The 21,800-nt window shown below is 37.0% G+C and overlaps 1 protein-coding gene across 2 annotated transcripts in view; it reads right to left on the bottom strand.

Moving 5' to 3' along the window:
* LOC111874918 (rab9 effector protein with kelch motifs) overlaps positions 1-21,800 on the bottom strand; it is a 45,599-nt gene that overhangs the window by 6,655 nt on the left and 17,144 nt on the right. Inside the window, exons 2-6 of one of the 2 annotated variants that reach the window (XM_023870793.2) lie at positions 15,181-15,280; positions 10,585-10,734; positions 6,071-6,261; positions 2,990-3,344; positions 1,282-1,454 (exon numbers count right to left, since the gene is read on the bottom strand). In XM_023870793.2, the coding sequence (XP_023726561.1) occupies positions 1,282-1,454; positions 2,990-3,344; positions 6,071-6,214 (672 nt within the window). In that variant the 5' untranslated portion in view covers positions 6,215-6,261; positions 10,585-10,734; positions 15,181-15,280. The remainder of the gene's footprint in view (positions 1-1,281; positions 1,455-2,989; positions 3,345-6,070; positions 6,262-10,584; positions 10,735-15,180; positions 15,281-21,800) is intronic. The other variant, XM_023870792.2, reaches the window with a different exon arrangement.

Genomic DNA, 21,800 nt, shown 5'->3' with positions numbered 1-21,800 from the left:
TCTATTAATTTATTATCCTTATAGTGGCGGTAAATTTGGTATTCTTCCTTTATATTCATTAATTTACCTTTCTTTGCTACTTCGATCAGTTCCATGACTTGCGAAATTGGGCCGTATTGATGTTGTCTATTTAGGATATGTTGAGCATAGGCGGAGTCATTTTTATTGAATCTTATACTTCTTATATGTTCATTATAGCGTGTTACTAATTTTCTGCCTGTTTGACCTATATACACTTGTTGGCACTCCTGGCAAGTCAACTTGTATATGCCACTTTGTTCGTAAGAATTTATGTTTTGTTTGTGGTTTAGTATTTTGCCTAATGTATGATTTACTTTAAAAGCTATTCTTACGTTCATATTTTTAAATAGTTTCGTAATTCTTCTTGTGTAGCTTCCATTATATGTGTAGGATACCCATTTCTGTTCTCTTCTTTCAATGGGAGCACCCCATATCAGTATCTCAGTATCTACTGAGAAAATAACTTTGGTGCATACAAAATATATTTTGCATTTAAAACAAACTTCAGGTAAAATACATAACCTCAACAACTAAGAAAAATTCTGGAGTGCCATTTAGCTACATTTTATTATGATACTAAACTTGACAGAATAATCAATGGTGTTGCACTCTAGATACATGCTATTAAATATTTTCTGACAGAGGTGGACACTGTAATACAGACTCTCACATAGTTTTCACGGTCATTCCTTGCTGCCATTTTCTGCTCATATTCATAACTGCTTACTAACATACATAACAAGAGACTAGCATGCATTAGGGATTTATATATACTGATTAATAAAAATTTAAAATTTGGAACACTTGATAATCCTGAAAAAATTACCAGTAATTTATTTAACGAAGCCACCAGATCAGACTGTATGGTGTCAGATGACTGAATTACAGTGAATAATGAAATGGAAAGGATATGGGAGGTAGCAGAAAAGGCATAATTTAAGGTACTCTTTGCATTTGCCTTGAGGGACTGACAAAAATCATGAAGACCCTCAATCGGGACAGTGTCTTGGCAGGTTTTTGAATCAGGCACCACCTGAATTAAAGCGAGAAGCATTACTGCTTGAACCAACTTGCTTGACTAAAACTTATTGGTTCAGAACAATGCACAAGTCCAGGATGGTCTTCATCCCTTCTGAATGACAGTCAGCAGTATTATGGGAAGACTTAATATCTTGGGACGATTAATATCAGTGGAGTAGTTTAAAACATAGGTACAATGCAAGATGAACTCGCATGTCACTTAAACATCAAGATTTATACCTTATCATCAACAGCAACAAGAACGTGACCTTGTCGAGATATAGGTGGCTGTCCCTTAGTAGGAAAGATACTCCATTCCCTGGTAAGCATATCTAGCTGGTAAGTCTGACTATCGGTTACTGCTTCTACTCCCTTGGCTCCCCCACTAAATATGACAAATTTATCACCCAGAACTGCAAAATGAATACATTAAACACACATTATTTAGTTCAAATATTATGTTTTTGGACATTATCCATCAGCAACACTTCCATCAACACACCATTTTGAAAAATAAACAGGACAGAGCTTTTAGATAAAGACAGGACAATGGTTAATGTTCAAAAACATAATATTTGTACTAATGCAACACTGTCACACACTTTTAGATCTTATACACATTATTTTAACTACATAATTATCCAAAGTTAGCTAACAATAAACGATTGTGGTGTGTGACTGAAAAATATATGTCATTGGTCAGTTAAAGAAAAGTCGCCCCCATTCTTAATTAACTAAGCACTATGCCATTAAGCTGCATGGGGGAGTGGAGGTAAGCTCCACCATTCTTGGCCTTGTCACTTCATGGAGGTGAGCGGTCAGCTTCACACCCCAGCTGCTTTACCCTGGGGAAAGAGCACCTGATACCCATTAGATAGGAGTCAGGGTGGACCCCACAAACACTAGTGCTCAGCTAAAAGGCTCAAGTCAATATAAATTATGTTTCACTTAAACCCTTCTTACCAAGCACCAAGTATTTTATTAATATTATACTACAGTGCAAAATTATGTTGAAGTATGACATCATTCTAAAGAAATAAAAATTATAGATGTTCCTCCACTTAATTAAGCATCACACCATGAAGGTGTATAGCAGAATGGAAATATAAGCTCCATGAATCCTTTATCTTCACACTAAGTGGAGGTGAGTGGTCAGCTTGAGTCCTGACCACTGACCACTTCACCCACAGTATCCATTGGACAGAAGGCTGGCTGTACCCTAGAATAGACCAAGATGTGGCTGAGAGAAAAATCTCTTGCCCTGCTGGAATATAACCATGATTCCTCAGTCATCCAGCCAATAGCTTATTAACTGTATTGATTGATCTACATTAGCCCCTTACATGAAAAAAAAGAAAAAAGTATGTTGCTTCTGGAATCCAAATAAGATTCAAATACAGTGGAACCTCCATTTTGTGCATCACCATTAAGTTTCTTTTTCTCATTTAATGTTGAACTTCATTGGAACAATAATTTCAAAGTTAAATTACTCCCATTTAAGATTTTCCTCAGTTTGGTGATCAAATCCACTGGTCCCCCAAAGAAAAGTTAAATGGGGATTTCTGTGCAGAGTTGCCAACTTTAAACTAACACTTTTCTAGTGGTTGGATACCAGTTCTATAAATAAAGACAGTTATAAGAGGTTGGACACACAGTGTGAAAGACAAGAAATATGCACAAAATTTTGGTGAAGAAATATCTTGCAAATTGGTAAAATGGAATGAACAGGCACAGATGGGAGGATAATATTATGAAAGATCTCTGGGAGATAGGCTGTGAGGATGAATGGTAGATGAAAGTAGCTAAGATGCTAAATGGCAGACTTTGATGATATTGATGCTGATCTTCTGAATTTTGTTATTGGCGTCATTCATTAATGAATTACTGAACAGTGTTTTCAATACATACTTTGTGTAAAATCAGATCAGAATAACTGGATTATACTTACATGCAGAAGTTGTGTGATATGTCCGTGGTGATGGGATTTCTCCAGTCTGTGACAACTGGATCCACTGCTGACTCTCAAAGTTCAGCTCCCATAAGTCATTTTTATTTTCTTCAGTATTGGCGCCAGCAAATATCCACAGTCCTGAATAATCATATGTTTTCTCTGTCTCTGTTGTTTTAGCTACATCTTGTCTAGCTTCAGAACTGACTACTTTTATTGGAAAGAAGGCACAGTGTTCATAGCGAGCCTCAAACTCGCCTAAGACCTCAAGCTGACTGCATGTTAAATTTTGCAAGTTAAGAATCCAAACCTCATTATATAAAGAATGAGGTGTTGCACCACCAATAATGATCACCTTTTAAGGAAAAACTAAAATTAGATTGCGGATACAGTTCCTGGCCTGAAAGACAATTCTTATCTGACAAATATATGCATTCATACACGCCAAGCAGTAAATCATATGAAAATCTTCAAAACTATATCTGCAAATAATAATGACAGCAACAAATGAGGTTCATTAAGAAATTAAGGGAAGAATAAATTCACATACTACTTTTACTAACACATATACTGGGTACTTTGCATAATCTGATTTTACTAAGGAACACAACATTTCGAAGATGTATCTGCCTCCACTGAAAGTATGCAACCTGCTCTGTTGAGTCCATTAAATGAAGCTAATCTATGTTCCATCTAATGGACCCAACATAGGAGGCTTCATTTCGCATAGTGGGGGGTGGAGTCCAGTGGGGTCCACTCGGCATGGCGACCACTGATTGACCTACTGTACCTGCCCCAGGTGATTATGATGGAAAATTTGGTGGAATGAAGATTGGCAGGGGAAAGTACTCAGAGAAAACCTACCCTAGTGGCACTTTGTCCACCACAAATCCCACTTGACCAGACCTGGGTTTGACCCCAGGTTGCCGTGGTGGGAAGCCAGCGACTAACCGCTTGAACTATGGCGCGGCCTAGTAGGCTTCATACTTTCACCTGATAACGGAAGCAAGGCATGCTTCCAAACCATGATCCTTTAACCAAAATGGGGCAATGGAAAATGTTCAGTACATGTGTGAGTTCAATAGCATAGCTTTACCACAAAACTTTGGACTTGCCAGAAAATATTCATTAACTGTTATCAAATGATTTTCCAAATTAATAAATCAATTTAACAACACTGTCCACTAACTTCACTGACAAGCGGCGGTCGCTCGGTCGGTAGAGTTCGCTTGCAGACTGAAATCACAGAGTCCATACCTCACACTATAGTGTCAAATGGCAGGATGATTAGTGAATGATGAATTCAAAAGAAGCAGTTACAGAAACTACTAACTTACATATCTTTTTATACAATAATGTCATAATGATGTATGAGATTATGGTAACAGTATGCCAATAGAGTATTGCAGGTGTTGGTTGTAGGTAGTACTACATGTGCCAGTAGGTACATCTAACAATAGATACTATAGGATTCTGATGATGGTGTATAACACACAGAGATACTGGGTTTTCGGACTCTGTCCTCAGGACGGAAACAGATCCAGTTTCCGAAACATTGGGTTTTTTTTAGTTATTTAGAATCTGGACGATGGACAAAGTCCGAAAACCCAGTACATCTAACAATAGTCTGTCATCAGTTTCATTAAAAATGCTTATTTAGAAGAGTTCTTGAAACCTCCATTTTGATTTTTTTTAATATTGGATGTTATGGTAACGCTGTTAAATATGACTGGATTCTGAGTATGTGAAGCCCCTGCTTGGTACATATGAAGGGGGACCCAAAAATAACCGGAAACGACCTGTTGCACATGCATGCTTTGTAGTTACGAGTTGTGCTGCTAGGTAGTGTTAGCTGGGGGTCTCCCGTGACTGTTACTGAGCTGGCGTCAGTCTGAGTTAAGTGGTTTGTCTGTGGTGCTCTGTTGTGTGTGTTCCTGTTTCAACCCTTTGGCGATTAGTGAGATGGCCGACCAGAAGGAACAAAGAGTGTGTGTGAAATTTTGCTTTCTGTTAGGGAAAACTGCAGCCGAGACTGTTGGGATGCTTCGGCAAGCCTTTAATGATGATGCTTTGGGGAAATCACAGGTCTACGAGTGGTTTTCCCGTTTCAAATCTGGCAACATGTCAACAGAAGACATGCCACGCCCCGGGCGTCCTTCGACAGGAAGAAATGATGAAAACATTGCCAAAATCAAACGTGCAATTGATGAAGATCGTCGAAAGACCATTGACCAACTTTCTGAGGAAACGAACATCTCATGGAGCACGGTCCAGCGAATTTTAACCGAAGGTTTGCACATGAGACGGGTGTCTGCAAAATTTGTTCCTCGCTTGCTCGGAGATGACCAAAGAGAAAACCGCGTGAATGTTGGCCGCGGCTTGAAGAGTGAAGTGCAGAACGATCCAGAATTTCTTAAAAGAATTGTTCCTTCTGGTCAGCCATCTCACTAATCGCCAAAGGGTTGAAACAGGAACGCACACAACAGAGCACCACAGACAAACCACTTAACTCAGACTGACGCCAGCTCACTAACAGTCGCGGGAGACACCCAGCTAACACCACCTAGCAGCACAACTCGTAACTACAAAGCATGCGTGCACAACAGGTCTTTTCCGGTTATTTTTGGGTCCCCCCTCGTATATGGATTCATTTCCTTATGCATGTAAGATGACCTAGTGGGCACTTAAACATCTAGGGCTAAAGGACAGAATGCTGTGATGATGTGCTAATAACATTATTAGCCATTTGGTGCACTGGATGCGCCATTCACATTTTTGGCTGTTCTAGTCATTTGGTGCGCTCGGTATTAGGTTTTTATGAGGTTGCTAAAATTTAACAGAGTTAATAATAGCAGTTGAAATTATATAGCCCAGTGGCATTTAGATGGGTCAGCTGACAGCCACAGTGCAATTACATTTGACCAGAAAGGGTTAAAATTGTAAACAAAATTTATTAGATATTTGGTGAAACTCAGAATTGTGCTTTGTGGTGAGCTTTGACACTAACTTCATTAGACATTTGTTTTGTATTACCGAGATTCTCCTATTTCTATATGTGTACCATTCTATTGTTCGACTTACCTTATGGTCTGTTTTGTTATAAAGGCCAGTGTGTCCAACACGTGAATCTGGCAATTCCCCAGATGGATTAAGTTTACACCATGTGTTTATCTTGACATTGCCAGGTAAACTGTGTATAGTCATCTCACATTCACTTGGATTCATGGTGAACAGAATATTTATTATCACACTGATGTTTCTTTCATCAATACCTATGATTGAAAATTTCCATCTGTTTTAATCACTGGTGAAGCTAAAGGTACACGTTAATACACAGGGAAATGCTATATGATCGTTTGAGATATAAGCTCCCAAATGTTAAGCGTCTCACACAAAACCATAAAAATAAAATGACATGTGGAATGATCAAAAGAAATCATGGAAGATAAGTGACACTTTCCTTCCTTTACATACATCCATCCACGCTGAAAAGTTGTTGAAAATTAAAAATTAATCGGTGTGTAATTTGTGTAATTTAATGACCTGTCAAGATTTCAGTCTTCTGCAATGAAAAGACAAGTGGTTCTGCAGATATGTGTCAGTGTTATGGAGGAATCTGCTGCCTCCATCTTCAGGGTATATGTTGTGGAGGAATATGATGGAGGAGGCAGCAGGTTCCTCTGAAACACTGACACATACCTACCAAACCATGAATCTCAGTAGAACATAATCTTGATATTTACCATCATTACAACCTCACATCTTCCTCGGTGATCTCTTCCTGTGAAGTTCTGTGGTTACAGTTTTACATTACCTCAACACATAGAAATATATTTCTTACAAAGTTTACACATAGGCTTATAGCCATATAATCATATCAAATTTCACAGTCAATGAATCAGTTATACCTATCAAAGAGAAAAATAAATTATGTAAATGTTATGGTTTTACCAAACAAGATGTAGTTAGTAAATGTTTTCAACACTACATCAATTTCGCAATACTGCACAAATTTTCTGAAAAAATAATACATGCATGGCATCATGAATTATGCTGTTAATGTTGATGGTTCCAGTTCAGCTTTCTTTGCCTCTGCCCCTTTTGGAAGAGGTAAAAGATTCCATTTCAAAGAAGGGCACAAGTGAGATAGACTCTGCTACCTCTGATGAAAAGATGATGATTATTATCAGAGGGCCTAGGCCCTATATGTAACCTGAACCATGGTTATGGCCCAGTATTCTTAAAGTTCACAAGTTTTAGACTTCAAAGAGAGGAGGGATGGGATGTGGAATTTTCTTTGCTGTATCCAGATGGTCTCAAATCTAAGACCCATAGGACAGAAGTCAGTATCCCTATGCCACCACGTCCAGTTGAGGAATTTCATTTTGGCAGGTGTGATGACAAATTTTTCTTTGGTGTCGCCCACATTTCATTCTGAATATAAAATGTGTTACGGGTGTTGATATTGTAGCATGTAGACCTGTTACTGGGTAACTGTCATGAAATGACATCCGTTGCTAGGGCAGTGGATTCTTAACAAATGGAGTTATCTAACTTAATGCTGGCTGATGCAAACACATTCCCACAGAAACGGTTAGCATATGAGAATGAACAGTGTTGTCTAGGCGGTTCATGCTGAGGAGTTATAAAAATGACAACTGGGGCAGTCAAGTCAGTTCTGTATGGGAGGCTGTGAAGAAAAGGGACAGTTAGAAGGGAACTGCCATTCAGAGAGGACTTGAGTGTAGAAGCTGAAGAATCTCCATTGTTAGAAGCCATTACCAGGAAATGGCTGGTGAAGACACAGCAGGCTGGAAATGCTTAGTGGGTGCCGTGGTGAGTTGTGAATTGTGGAGATTAGTGGTGGTGCTCTAACTGCTCATAGTTCTGAGATGTGTGTATAAGTGGTCAATAAATCCAATATATAATCCAAAAACCTGTCTATAATCACACACACACACACATGACGTTATACTTTTCTGAACTTCTTATGATTAATATTATTTTAAGATTCATTTGAAGGGGACTGTTGTCTGGGATATGACTCCATGTAGTCTGGTAGAAGTTTACTGATGTTTTGGATAAGCATACATACAACAAGAACCTGCTCATTTTGTGGCTATAAAGATGGAGGAAATAGCATTCCTCTGAAACACTAATAAACTTCTAACAGAACATGCTGCATCATATTCCACATGGAATACCTTTTAGCATCCTACAGAGTTACCACCATACATATCTAAATTTCACATAAGGTATTTTGATCACATATATTTTTTCTTCATATTCATAAAAAACAAAAGTATGACTGGTAAATGAATCAGTAGGATTGTAGTCGCCTTGTTTATGGAACCCTGTAGTTTGGTAGGTGGTTACCAATGCTTTGGGGAAACATGTTACCTTTATCTTCAGGATGGATGCCACAGATGGTCTGAAACACGGGAAACCACCTATCACACTACAGGGTGTCATACCAAGATGAAAAAAGTGTCTAATATCTGACATATCTTGGACACACAACAGGAAATAAGTACAATATTAAACACCCCCATATTATAAAAAAAAAGCCCAGTCAATAAAATGATTACCACATTCAGGGATCTTGAAAGAACTTTAATTTATTTATTATTACAACAGCATGAAAGATAAAATTCACAAAACCTGTATAAATATGAGGTAACATTCAATAATCAACAAATTATCCAGCAGGTACCTCACAAAATGACTAGACCCATTTATACAGCATGACATAAAGTATATAACTGCAATGCTGCTAAACTATAAAGCATATCACTTAACACTCTGAAGCCTGAAATTAATCTAAATAATATTTTAAAAATCCAGTTCCTATGTCACACAAACACACTGTATTATAATCATGAAGACCAATCAGTCAGTACTCTTTATGGAAATAATCAGTGTTTTATGATAATCATACAGAACTGGTAAAATACACTGTATGGGCAAAATGACGAATTTTTACACATTATAGCAGATTTTGTGTGTGCACATGCATGTGTAGTAAGCTCTAAGCTTTAATATATCAACTACTAGACAGCACCAGAGTTCATACATTTACAGGCACAATGTGTGATGTCTTTACATAACATTTTTATGAAGGCAGCATTCATATTAACATACTACTAATAGAAGATGTAACAGGGAATGAATTCTTGACATAATTTTACTGCCAAGTTAATCACGGGCATAGTCACAGCCTTCTGAAGTACAAAAATATTAAAGCAGTTCACAATCCCTTCAGGTACATCAATAATGTGCAAAGGCTGAGACCCAGGTTTGTACATTTGAAATTGTGGCATTGATTTTCCATAGAAATTCTGTTTGTAGAAATTTACAATTCTTATGTTCTCAGCCTGTAATTATAGTCCTGTTCGAGGAAATGTCAAGTCTAAAGCTGTTCTTTCTGTCTCTGAATACTGTTTACCTAATGAAACAACTGAATTTGTTTCTGCATGAACTCACTTTAATGAACATTAGCATTTAAATACCTCAATTAATACAAGGGGATCAGTTCAGCATCAATGCAAGGCAACCACTGCTTCACTCATTCACACTAAAAATACTGGGAAATGACTAAAAACTCAGCCTTTATCTTTAACAGGCTCAAATGAGGCAAAATATAATGAAATACCAAACTCAGAACATGCGAGTCACAGCATACATTCTGCACCAGATATTATTTAATCAGGAACTCAAAATACATATCACATTTATGAAGGTTAATATCTTCTGTTATCAGCCGGTGTAGTAACTAAGGTATGGGCTAGATGACCAAGGAACTGGGACTCAAATCTCAGCATGAGAAAGAGTTTTTTCTCTTTTCCACAGCATTCAGACCAGCTCTAGGGCCTACCCAGCCTCCTGGAGAAAGTGTACTGGGGGCTGTTTTCAAAGGTGTCAAGCAGATGGGGCATGAAGCTCACCACTAACCTCTCACTAGTGCTGTGGTTAAGAATGTGTGGATCTATACCTCTACTCCCTCCACATATCTTTATGGTGCAATGCTTAATTAATTAAGCACAGGGACAACTTTATCTTACTTTACTATCTTCTGGGATATCATGCAGTCTGGCAGAAAGGTGTCATATTTCAGAGTACCCTGCAGATGGAGGCAGAAGGTTCCGCTGAAATGTTGATACCTCTGTACGGGACTACACAGCATCATATATCGGAAAAAGCAATATTCACTCTCACAACTGTGAAAACTTCAAATGTCACATAAATCATAGTTACTTCAAATAAAACCCTTAATGATGATGAGTTCATTTCATTACTGTATAAACCATGTACCCAACAAACAATGGACTCCTGAGTAAAGTAAACAGGAAATCTCTCAATGCCACTTACATTATTCTTATGTCTTCCATTCATGTTATGTTCATTATACATGCCACTCCCGTATTATCCATTTACAGAACCATTCTCCAACCCAACATATTTTTTCACCACAATCACCACCACCACCACCACCAACACCACCATCACCGTCACTAGACAGATTGCTTGTACAAATATTTGTATCTGTGAAATGTACACTAACCCATCACCAAAACATATCACAGGAGCACACATACTTGGGACTCGATGAGTTTCTGGTCAGAAAGTAGTGATTCGTCTGGCTTGCGAACTATGACTGAACTGTTGCCATTGTTACTGTATTCATAACTTCGACGACTTGTGCCAAATGTCAGGAAGTTTGTAAGGTGTTTATTTTGCTGTTGTTCCTGGCAATCAGGTAATGGCTTTAGTTGATACATACACTAACAACACATAAAGTGCACCACAAATATGTAAAATAGTTACCAAGAAGAATTATGTTAGGGATGAACAGTGAGTAAAAATTTAATGATCAGAGGGCTCTGGGTTTCCACCCAGCTACTGCCACAAATGACCTCAAGATGGAAACAGAATCAACTCCCAAAACACTGGATATATCTATATAAATAAAAATGTAAATGTTCGTTTGTTAGCCCTTGAAAATCTCCGAAAGTTCTTCACCGATTGCTTCAAAATTTTGATACAACGTTGCATTCCAATGCGCGCGTGTTTTTATATATCTACTAGCTGTACCCGGCCACGCATGAATCTGGAAAGTATACTTCCATGGAAACGCAATAACAGTTGCATAGGAATTGCCAAAACAACAAACACGTTTCCCTGGAGATTAAAGGATAAGAGGTTCCATTGCGTAACAATGGGTGAAACCAGAAAGTATACTTCCATGGAAATGCAATAACAGTGGGCCGTTGCATAGGGATTGCCGAAACAACAAACGCGTTTCCCTGGAGATGAGAGGATAAGAGGTTCCGTTGTGTAACAACGGATGAAACCAAACACTTCTACAAGGTGTTCTGTGCTAGCATTTCCTAAGCAACAGATGAAACTAACTATTCGATAAGGTATTCCCTACCCCGTCCGAACGCTGGCTATATGTATGAGAGAGTGTAGCTCTGGCAACTGTTCAGTATCACGAGTGTCTCGAGTATCACGAGGTCACAAGTATCACAAGAGATTCCGAGTGAAATCACAGCAGAGATCCTGAGTTTGCACTCAGAGTTTTGGATTCGACTCTGGCAGCGTTTCCCCGGTGATAGACAACAGAAGGCTAATTGTATAGCATCCGCCGAGGTATAAATAGTCCAGCTTTATTGTTCATTGTTTTTCATTTCGTTTTCTTAACTGTTCTCCTTATTCTTCAGTGCAGTTGGCAGTGGGATTGAGCTGTGTCGATTGATCTGCGTTTGAATTGAAATATTTCGTTAGTATTTTTTTTTTCTTTGCTTTCCAGTTTGTGTTCTTTCCTTTTTTAATGTTTTGCAATTTTATATGTTTTTGTTATAACTTTCTTTCTTCTTCTTCTTCAGTGCAACCGATCTGCTTTAGTTCATCCAAATAATGCCTCATGGAAGATCAAACTTAGGTCGTCATACTCGCGGAGCGGAAGCAAGGCATCAAGTAATTGCAAATCAAACTGGGGAAGAACGGGCATCAGCGAACGAGCGATTGAGACAAAGAATGGCTCAAATACGTGCTGAGGAAGCAGCAGAGCAACGTGCAGCCAGACTTGAGAATGTCTCAGGGCAGATGCCGAGGGATACAAAAGAAAGTCTGGAAGTAACCGCCGAAGGAGTCAGTCTTGGGATAGCTACCGCTGAATATAAACAGTTTCGATTTCTTTTCATTTGGATTTAATTATTTAGTGTGACATTGCGTTGGAATTGGGCTGTGTCATTTACCATAGAGTTCATTTAGTGAGTATAGTTTATTTTTCATTGTTTTTCATTTCGTTTTCTTAACTGTTTTCCTTATTTTTCAGTGCAATTGGCGGTGGGATTGAGCTGTATCGATGGATCTGCGTTTGAACTGAAATATTTCGTTAGACTGAGCCACAGCAACATGTGGCCGGGTACAGCTAGTAAAATATACATCCAAAAAGAGCAGACTACGTCCTATGAAATTCATTGTAATTCTCTTATCACCTTGTAGACATTTATGCTACTGTGGCTTTCAAATGAACTTCAATTTTTGTAAAATGCATACATTCATCACCCCAAGACAGCCATCATATCACATCTAGTTCACTTCATTCAATTTAACTCCCTACAGCTAATTTTAATACTACACACAATATTAATCAGATAGTTTGTTAAAAAACACCAGTCCTTCCAACCTGAATTTATTTGCTGTTTGAGAAAATCAGTGTACCAAACCTTTATCTGTCACTCATAAACTGTTACAGCTATGTATATTAATTGTTTCTCTGTAATATAAATCATAATATGTAATTATATAAAACTTATATATAAATAAATAATTATTATAATATAATATAAATGTAAATAATCACATTCTGTGATGACATGTGGAATTATCTTCTGGGGCCGTTCTTCATACATGACAAGACTTTTTATGATCCAAAAGAAAGTTTTATAAAGTTGGGATTAAAGAAAAGAGATTCATGTAGAGACTCTTTCAAGGAAATGAAAATTCTGCCTTTGTGTTCGCAATACATATATTCCTTAATGCAACACACTATAAATAACATGCATTTGTTTACAAGAAATACGGAGGTTCATAATATTGGTACCAGACAGAATGTTAACCTATTTCCCCCGAGTACTTCTCTTACTAAAGTTCAAAAGGGTGCATATTATTCTGGTATAAAAATCTTCAATCATCTGCCTAAAGAGCTGAAACAATTATCTAATAACCAGAAATCCTTTGAATGTGCCCTAAAAAGATTTTTACATGCTAACTCTTTTTATGCATTAAATGAGTATTTTAATTACAAATGTACATAAATTTGAATGCTTAATGTCACATTTTAATATAGTTAGTATGGGAGATGTGAGGGGTTGTATTGTGGTTACTAGTGACTTATGTCTGTTAATCAGGATATTATCTTTTTGCCTCATATTGTTGTATGTGTTAGACAGTTAATGTGGGTGATCTTGGTTGTGTGGTTTGTGTTACTTTGTGTATGTGTTTGATGACTATTTTCGCATCCTGGGTCTGTTCCCTGTATAGATGTTTATGGAAAGTGGAGGATGTGTATGTATGTATGTATATGATGAGTCCTGTATCAACATTTTTTGATTTATGGGAAAATGAAATAAAGAAAGCATTTAACTATTTGGGTAATCTGAGTGAAATTTTATTAATTCTAAGTTTTTATAGTAATGCACTTTTAAAATTATGTTTAGTAATCACAATTGTAATAAGCTTCTTGTTTTTGTTTTTTTTTTCTATTGCCTATGTTACTTGACTAGTGTGTGTATTATTATTATTATTATTATTGTTATTATTTTAGTTGTGTGACTTATGTAATTTATTACATGTATACATCTATTATCAAAGGGACTATTTCCACATCTTAGGTTTTTTGCCTGTATAGATATATGGAAAATAAAGGAAATGAATAAATGAATGAATGAATGAATGAATGAATGACCACTGTCTTCTGGGACATGACACTGTATAGTCTTGTACATTTCTACCAGACTACAAGGTGTTACGTCCCAAGAGACAGAACTTCATACTCAGTGCAAAGATAACCTCAAATTTCAAACAGAAGCTGCAATTAAAATTACTGTCTTCATGAATGAGATGTGTAGTCTAGTAGAAAAGTAGTAATATTCTGAACAAACTCCTGCCTCTAGAATCAGGGTAAAATTTCTAACCTTATTCTATTTTTAAGCAATTAAAAACAAAATTACTGCACATTTTACTAATATATGTACTCTGTACAAAAACATGTACTTAATGGGCAATTTATGGGATTTTCAAGGGTAAATCTGACTATATGTGATTTTTGGTTTAGAATGTAATCCCAGCATAAGATGCAACTACAATGTTGTTTCCATTTGTATGGAAGATGTAGTTTGGTATATTGGTACCAACATTTCAGGTGAACCTGTTGCCTCCATCTTCCCTGATGATAAGGACAAGAAGAAGTTCTTCCAAAATGTTCTTACACCATGCACACCATTTATTAGAGAGTATTAATTCAGCAATTCATCTTCATTCCGTATTACACGTATCTATGATATCATATGTTTCTGAAAGGTTAACATTGACTAAAACACACTGAAACAGACTGCATTTTATAAAGAAGGATTTTATGACCTTCAGACCACAGAAAAACAAAGGAACAAGAGTCATGGCAAATGAAATTTCATGGTTTCTAATTTGCATTAAATACTGTTAGGATAAAGATTACTGTTTTCTGGGATGTGATACCATGCAGTCTGGTAGATGGTCACTGCTGTGGCATCTCAGGGGGAGACACCACTTGATGGAAGTGGACACAGATGTAAGGATAACATTAAGATGCAGCTGAGGAAGATGTGAACAAGTTTAAATGGCCCAGGACAGAATCTACTGGTGGCTTTCATAACCACAGTGATGACTTCCATAAAAACAAAGAATTTCATGAATGACACAAAAAATATGAACTCTTCAAGGAAGACTCTGCACAATGAACTCATGGTCTTATGAACAATACCTTGGCCTGTGACATGGATGCTGATAATAAACAATAAATCCTATATATGTAGTGTGGATGGGTGTGGACTGTACTTGTCTGGTTCAGCATATAGTGTCTATGCATCATATGCATTCACATTTGTTTAAAATAAAAATAACAGACTGCTAGTCTAATATAAAAGTACCTTGAAAATGACAAGGGATGTATCTTCATAACGCTTCTTGATGTCACTTAGTGATTCAGCCACCAGGGTGCGGCCCTCCTGCATTGAGCAACTAAGATTCCTGCAAGTGAGTGAAATAAATGACATCAACAGTGCTATTAAACTGAACTGGTGCAATAGAGGACTTTGCTCAACAAACCTACACAAGTAGTTACTATAGGATTCTGACGATGGTGTATAACACACTGATATATTGGGTTTTTGGACTTTAACCATCGTCCTCGTTTTTAAGATAACTAATAAAAACACGACGCTTCGGAAACTGGATCTGTTTCCATCCTTCACCTGAGGATGGAAACAGATCCAGTTTCCGAAACGTCGTGTTTTTATTAGTTATCTTAAAAACCAGGACGATGGATAAAGTCCAAAAACCCAATATATCAGAAACCTACACAAGTCTTGCTGTTCTCATGACAGTGACTATGAACATTGCTCTTCTGGGATGACATTGTGTACTAGTCTGGTAGATTGTTACCAATATTTCAGTGGAACACACAGCCCTCATCTTAAGGGCAGCAACATGAATCTTCTGTCCTTAAGATGGACACAGCAATTTCCTCCAAAACACTGCTCATGAACTATATGAACTATCAGCATAAATCACATCACATCCCAGAAGACAGCAATCTTCAAATTCAAATAAAAATTATGATTAAAATCTGTTATGACATATTGTACCTGTAACCTGATAAGTTAACTGGCGATTTTTCACTGCCCTGAAAGTTGACTATCAACACCCTCTGAAGTAATGCAGCTCATTGAAGCTCACCAATATGCTAAAATGACTAGAATATAGCATGGAGATTTATGTATCAAATTCGGGGATCTACAATTATGAACAATGCTGCCATTTCCTCCCAGCTGAATACATTACAGTGCTTATATTGGTTAATACAGATCATAAACCCTTTAATGTTACACATTATGTACGTGTATGTGTCTGTAGCAAGCAGGCTCAAGTGGTAAAGCAGGTGACCAGTCAGTATCTCAGCCAGAACCATCCTGGCACATTCTTCCTTCCACATTGTTTCCAATTCATCTTCCGGTAATTATCATACTATCACGTGTATGAGTGACTATAGATGGGCTTTGGATTGTAATTTGATTTATTATGATTTTTTTATTGCTAGTGGGGTGGGAGTAAGTCCCTTGTACTGCGGCCACTTGTGGCCTATTGTACCAGCCCCAGATGATAGGTGAGGGTGACTGTGGAACAATTGGTGGAATGAAGATTGGCAGGGGAAACTGAAATACTGAGAGAAAACGTGCACCAGCGCCACTTTGTCCACCACAAATCCCACTTGACCAGACCCGGGATCGAACGCGGGGTGCCGCAGTGGGAAGCCAGAAACTAACTGCTTGAGCTATGACACGGCCCATTCATTATGATGGTTCTATCACTAATTCACACACTCTGAAGTTCATTACAACACATATTAAGTCTTCTCAGTTTATTTTTGCTAGCCATTTCCTGGTAACAGATCCTAACAATGTCCTCTGCTTACATCCTTACCAGCTGGCGAATGTCTCACAACTGACTAAACTCCATCCTTGTCTGGCCTATAACACTCAGCACTATAACACAGAAAACACTGATCCTCGTTGTTGTAGTTCAGTTGCTGCTTATTGGGAATCTGTTGCCTAGCAGTGGGTGTTGTTTACCAAGTCATTACTTAGCAAGGGGTCTACATGCTACCACACTACTCAATGCTGTATATCAGAAAATTACATACATAGCTCTGATGTTCAGTAAGACTAGGTTTCCCTGTACTACATTATTTAATTTTACTAATAAATAATTATGACTGGAGTTGCCAGCACTAAACTGATCCATGTAACAGGCTACTAAAAACCTAATAAACAATACAAAAACCGACGGAAAATAAAGAGAGGGTCTATTCATCAACAGGACTGGAAAACACTTAGGAGAAGGTTGAAAGAATAAAACATGTTCTTTTTGCTAATATATTTTCGAATTCCTGTACACAAGGTATATATTATAAAAATATACAAGCATGTTATTCATGTTACAGTGTTACTGTACCATATGAGGTTCCACAAGCAGACAACTGTTTAACATACACAACCTCTGTGAATTATATTCAAAAACATTACTAATTCCATTCACTGAATATTACTGTAATATGAAAGAAAAGTATAATGCCAACTTCAAAAGTTGTGAGAGTTTTTAGCTAATAAACAAATAACTGTGCTGGAACACTCTCCTTATTCACCAGCTCTAACCCACAATGACTGTTCACAATGATAAAGGAAATATTGAAAGGAAGGCATTTTGATAACATTGATGACATCAGGTGTAATTTGGCAGCAGTTCTGAAGGCCATTCCACAAAATAAGTTCAAAAACTGTTAAGGGTGGTCTAGGTGCATAGCTTCCCAAGGCGAGTACTTTGAAGGCGACCACAGTGATATTCAGCAGTGATGTATGTAGCAGTTTTACCACAACGAGTTCACAGACTTTACTGTGAGACCACTCATAATCGTTTCAGAGGAACATGCTGCCTCCACCCTCAGGGTCAGAACCCAGATGACCATAATTTTAAACAAAATATTTTTTTCTGATAATAGCTTGTGTGGATTGGATAGATCTGGCTCAGGACAGGGACCAGTGGAGGGCTCTTGTGAACACAGTAGTGGACCTTCCGGTTCCATAAAATTCTGGGAAATTCTTGAGTAGCTGCAGAATTGGCAGCTCCTCAAGAAGGGCTCAGCTCCATGAGTAATTAAGTAATAGCTTTTGTGAGTATATCCACTAGAAGTTTATGTATATTCTGATAAATTCACATTCCCAATAGCAAATATCATAAATGTCGTTCATTATATTCTAAACTCTCTGTTACAGAAAATAGGAACAGATTATGAATGTGGATTCTCTTTATGCATCGAAAACCTCAAAGTCGAAAGGTAGAATATAAAAAACAAATATGTTTATTTCATATAGCTGAATCCAACATACTGTTCCCATTACAATGAACTATGCCACTGAATTATGACATACCAGTTAACACTGCACCCTAGATTTAATTTGCCCTGTTTTAAGAGACTAGGAAATTGAAATTATTGGTCAAAAAATTACTAAGAAACGTTTTCCATGCCTCCGTAAAAACATATATCATTTAGGAATTAATAAACTGGGGAGAGATGGACTTATTCATTCACCTACTGAAAAAAAAAAGGCCAAGTTCCACACATTCTCCTCTTTACTGGTTACTATATGTACCACCTGCTTTAATGTACTAAATCTGTTCATTCTACCCACAGAGTATATTTGTGTGTTTTGACTGGTTCTCACAATAAACAGTGATTATTTGGCTAACAACATTAATCGGTTATTTTTGCAGTGGAGATGTAATGTTTTTCCTGTGATGTACAAACTGAATTTTTATATAATTCAGAAAAAACTCAGTCTTTAAAGGGTTAATATATTTCCAGCAAATCATGATGAATTCAAAATATGGCAATGATTCAGAACTTAAGTTTTTTATAATTTCAAAAAGGCCCACTGAGTAATTGTGAAAAGAGCATTAGAAATGGGGTGGGGGTGGAGGGTGTGGGATTATAACTAAAAACCTGAAAAATTACAAAGTTTTAACAAAGAAATTTCATGTCAGAACTGAACTGATATTATTTATTATAAAAAAGTACACATTACTTAATCAAAGTGACCATACTGCACGAATTCTGAGGGTTTCACAGTTGTAAATACAATCACCATAAGGTTTTGCAACGTGACATGGTGCAGTCTGGTAGGTGGTTATCAATACTTTAGACCAAAGGTCTCCAAACTACAGCCCGCGACATGATTTTATCCAGCCCGCGAAAGAATTGTGCAGAAATGCGCCAACTGAACTAATGTTCCAATGAGTACTGGTAAATGTGATTCCGAGCTTAGTGACCTGACATATTATATTGCAGTTCGATGGCTTAGCTGTGGAAAGGTTCTTTTGCGCTTCTTTCAGCTCAGGAATGAAATTGATATATTTCTTACCAAAAAAAAAAATCCATCACGAACCACTTTTATCAGATACCGAGTGGCTTTGGAAATTAGCATTTTTTGTTGATCTGGTGAACCATATGAACCATTTGAATTTAAAGTTGCAGGGTGAAAATAACTTAGTCTGTGATTTATTTGCACTTATCAAGGCATTCAGAGCAGTTGATACTTCTGGAAAGCCAAGTGAAAAATTGTAACTTTGTTCATATGCTATACAGTGCAGAGTTGCATAAAAAGGGTGAAGCAGAATTTCCTTCGTTTGAAAATTTAGTAATTTCAAGTTTGAAAGAACAATTTCGGAAGCGATTTGCTGATTTGGATTCCAGTGCTCAGGAAATTAGATTGTTTCAAAATCTGTTCGACTGTGATGCTGCAGATGTCCCATGTCAAATTCAAATGGAAATTAGTGAACTTCAGGAAAATTATCATATTAAAGACAAATATAAGGAAGGAAATTTGATTGAATTTTATAAATTTCTGAACACTGAGCAATTTCCAAATTTAAAGAAATTTGCTTGTAAATTTATCTCCATTTTTCGGACGGCATATCTGTGTGAACAAACTTTTTCCCAGACGAAGTACATCAAGTCGAAATACAGGGCAAATTTATCCAATGAACATTTAAAGTCACTGCTTGAGATTAGCATTTCAAAATTTGAACCTCAATTTAATCAGATTTTAAGAATGCAAAAAGAGTTCCATCATTCACATTAATTGTTTTATTATAATTTGTGATGAAAATATGAGCATTTGCTGCTGTCTATTGTCATTAATATATGTTAATTTATTCTCGTGTACTTTGTATTTAGTTTATGAAATTCTGTGCTTTCAATAAAACTATATACCTAGAGTTATTAATTTCTCATTTTATCCGGCCCGTTGAAAGTGCTGAATTACCTGATGTGGCCTGCGGTTTGAAAAGCTTGGAGACCCCTGCTTTAGATGAACATATTGCCTTCATTTTCAGGGTAGTGTCTACCTTATAGATGGAGACACATGTTCTCCTCAGACAAGTATCCATTTACCAAACTATGCCTCATCACACCCCAGAAGACAGTAGTCTTCATACCCATATTCTTATCCCCTCATTACATCTGAGCAGCAAGCTTTCGTCTAGTGGCTACAATGTCCCACTGGAGCCAATCTTGGGCTCATAAACAACAGACTGAATTATATACCTTACTGTGGCAACATCAGTACTGCTGAAATTATGGTCTTCAGCATGGGCACTGGCAGGAAATTTTCCTGGGAAGCCAAAAATCTTTCTTATAAAATGTTTATGTTATTTAAGATTACTTCTACTGATCACTCCACAAGTAATAATATTTTTAAAACATCGTTTTAATCCTTGGTGTTAATATTTGGCATATTTTTTTTTTTTAATTTTGATTGTTTTCTAAAAATTGTGGGGAGGGGGAGATGCTGTGTAGTCTGACATCATTAATGGCCCTGGTAACTCTCTACCAGACTACATGGCATAATATTCCAGATATCTACCAAACTACACCATGTCAGATCCCAGAAGACCATAATCATAACATTCATCATCTCCGTGAGTACCTCAAGTCTCAGTTCTTGGTTCTGAAATGTTAATTATACACTTCCATCACTTCAAACAGCTCTAAGTGACCATTTACTGAATGAATTGCACCGATGTCTATTTATTATTTATTCATATTACACTGTTGTATGTACAGGCCTCGATGCTTCATGTTCCTCTATCTAGTCTTGCAACGCACATACTTAACGTTGTGTAACTGCCATGGGATATAAATGCTGACTTTTAAAGGCAAAGCTGACCCCATGCCTAATCAGTTAAGCACTATGCCATGAAGACATACTGGGGAGTGGAGGTACAACTCCACCTTTCTTGACCTCAGCACTAGTTTTAAGTCAGCAGTCAGCTTCACGACCCTGATAATTTACCTCCAAGGAGGCTACCTTTACAAAAATATAGACACATTCCGAATGCATGTGACATCTGGTGGCATTTAGTATGAACTACATTGTGAAGGACATAATTGGAATCCCCATCCCCAATTTTAATTCTTATGAAGTTTTTATATATTATTTACCCATACAAGAAGAGATGCTTGGCACTGTACAATTTAAAGCTGGCAATTCTAGGATTAAGAAAAGATACATTAATCAACAATTTGTCAAAATTTTATTCTATTCCTGATTAAAGTTATAAATATTCTCTATACATCATCCTATTCCATGAGTCAACATTAATGTGATCATTTCAACTGAAACAGATATGATAATTCTCTACTTAAATACTTATTACAAAATATAAAGAATTATTCTTGCAGTATACAGAATTGAGCACCCAAATTTAAATGACTAATCTCAAACATTTACGACATACATCAGAGTTTCACTTATTGTATTAGGTTTTCTTAAAGTTCAGAATCATCATGCATGGCTATAAAAATATCATATCAATGGACAGAAAATGTCATATTTTATCTGGTCAACCAGCAGTCTAAGGGGTAAGTAAACCTACAAGTCACTGGACTATAATGGAGAACACTTCTGCTTTGAGGTACCTCTGACATCAGTTC

Source organism: Cryptotermes secundus, unplaced genomic scaffold (assembly GCF_002891405.2).
Source record: "Cryptotermes secundus unplaced genomic scaffold, Csec_1.0 scaffold595, whole genome shotgun sequence".
NCBI lineage: Eukaryota > Metazoa > Arthropoda > Insecta > Blattodea > Kalotermitidae > Cryptotermes > Cryptotermes secundus.
Note: the sequence above shows the minus strand (reverse complement) of the source record. Positions and strands in the feature narration are given on the sequence as shown.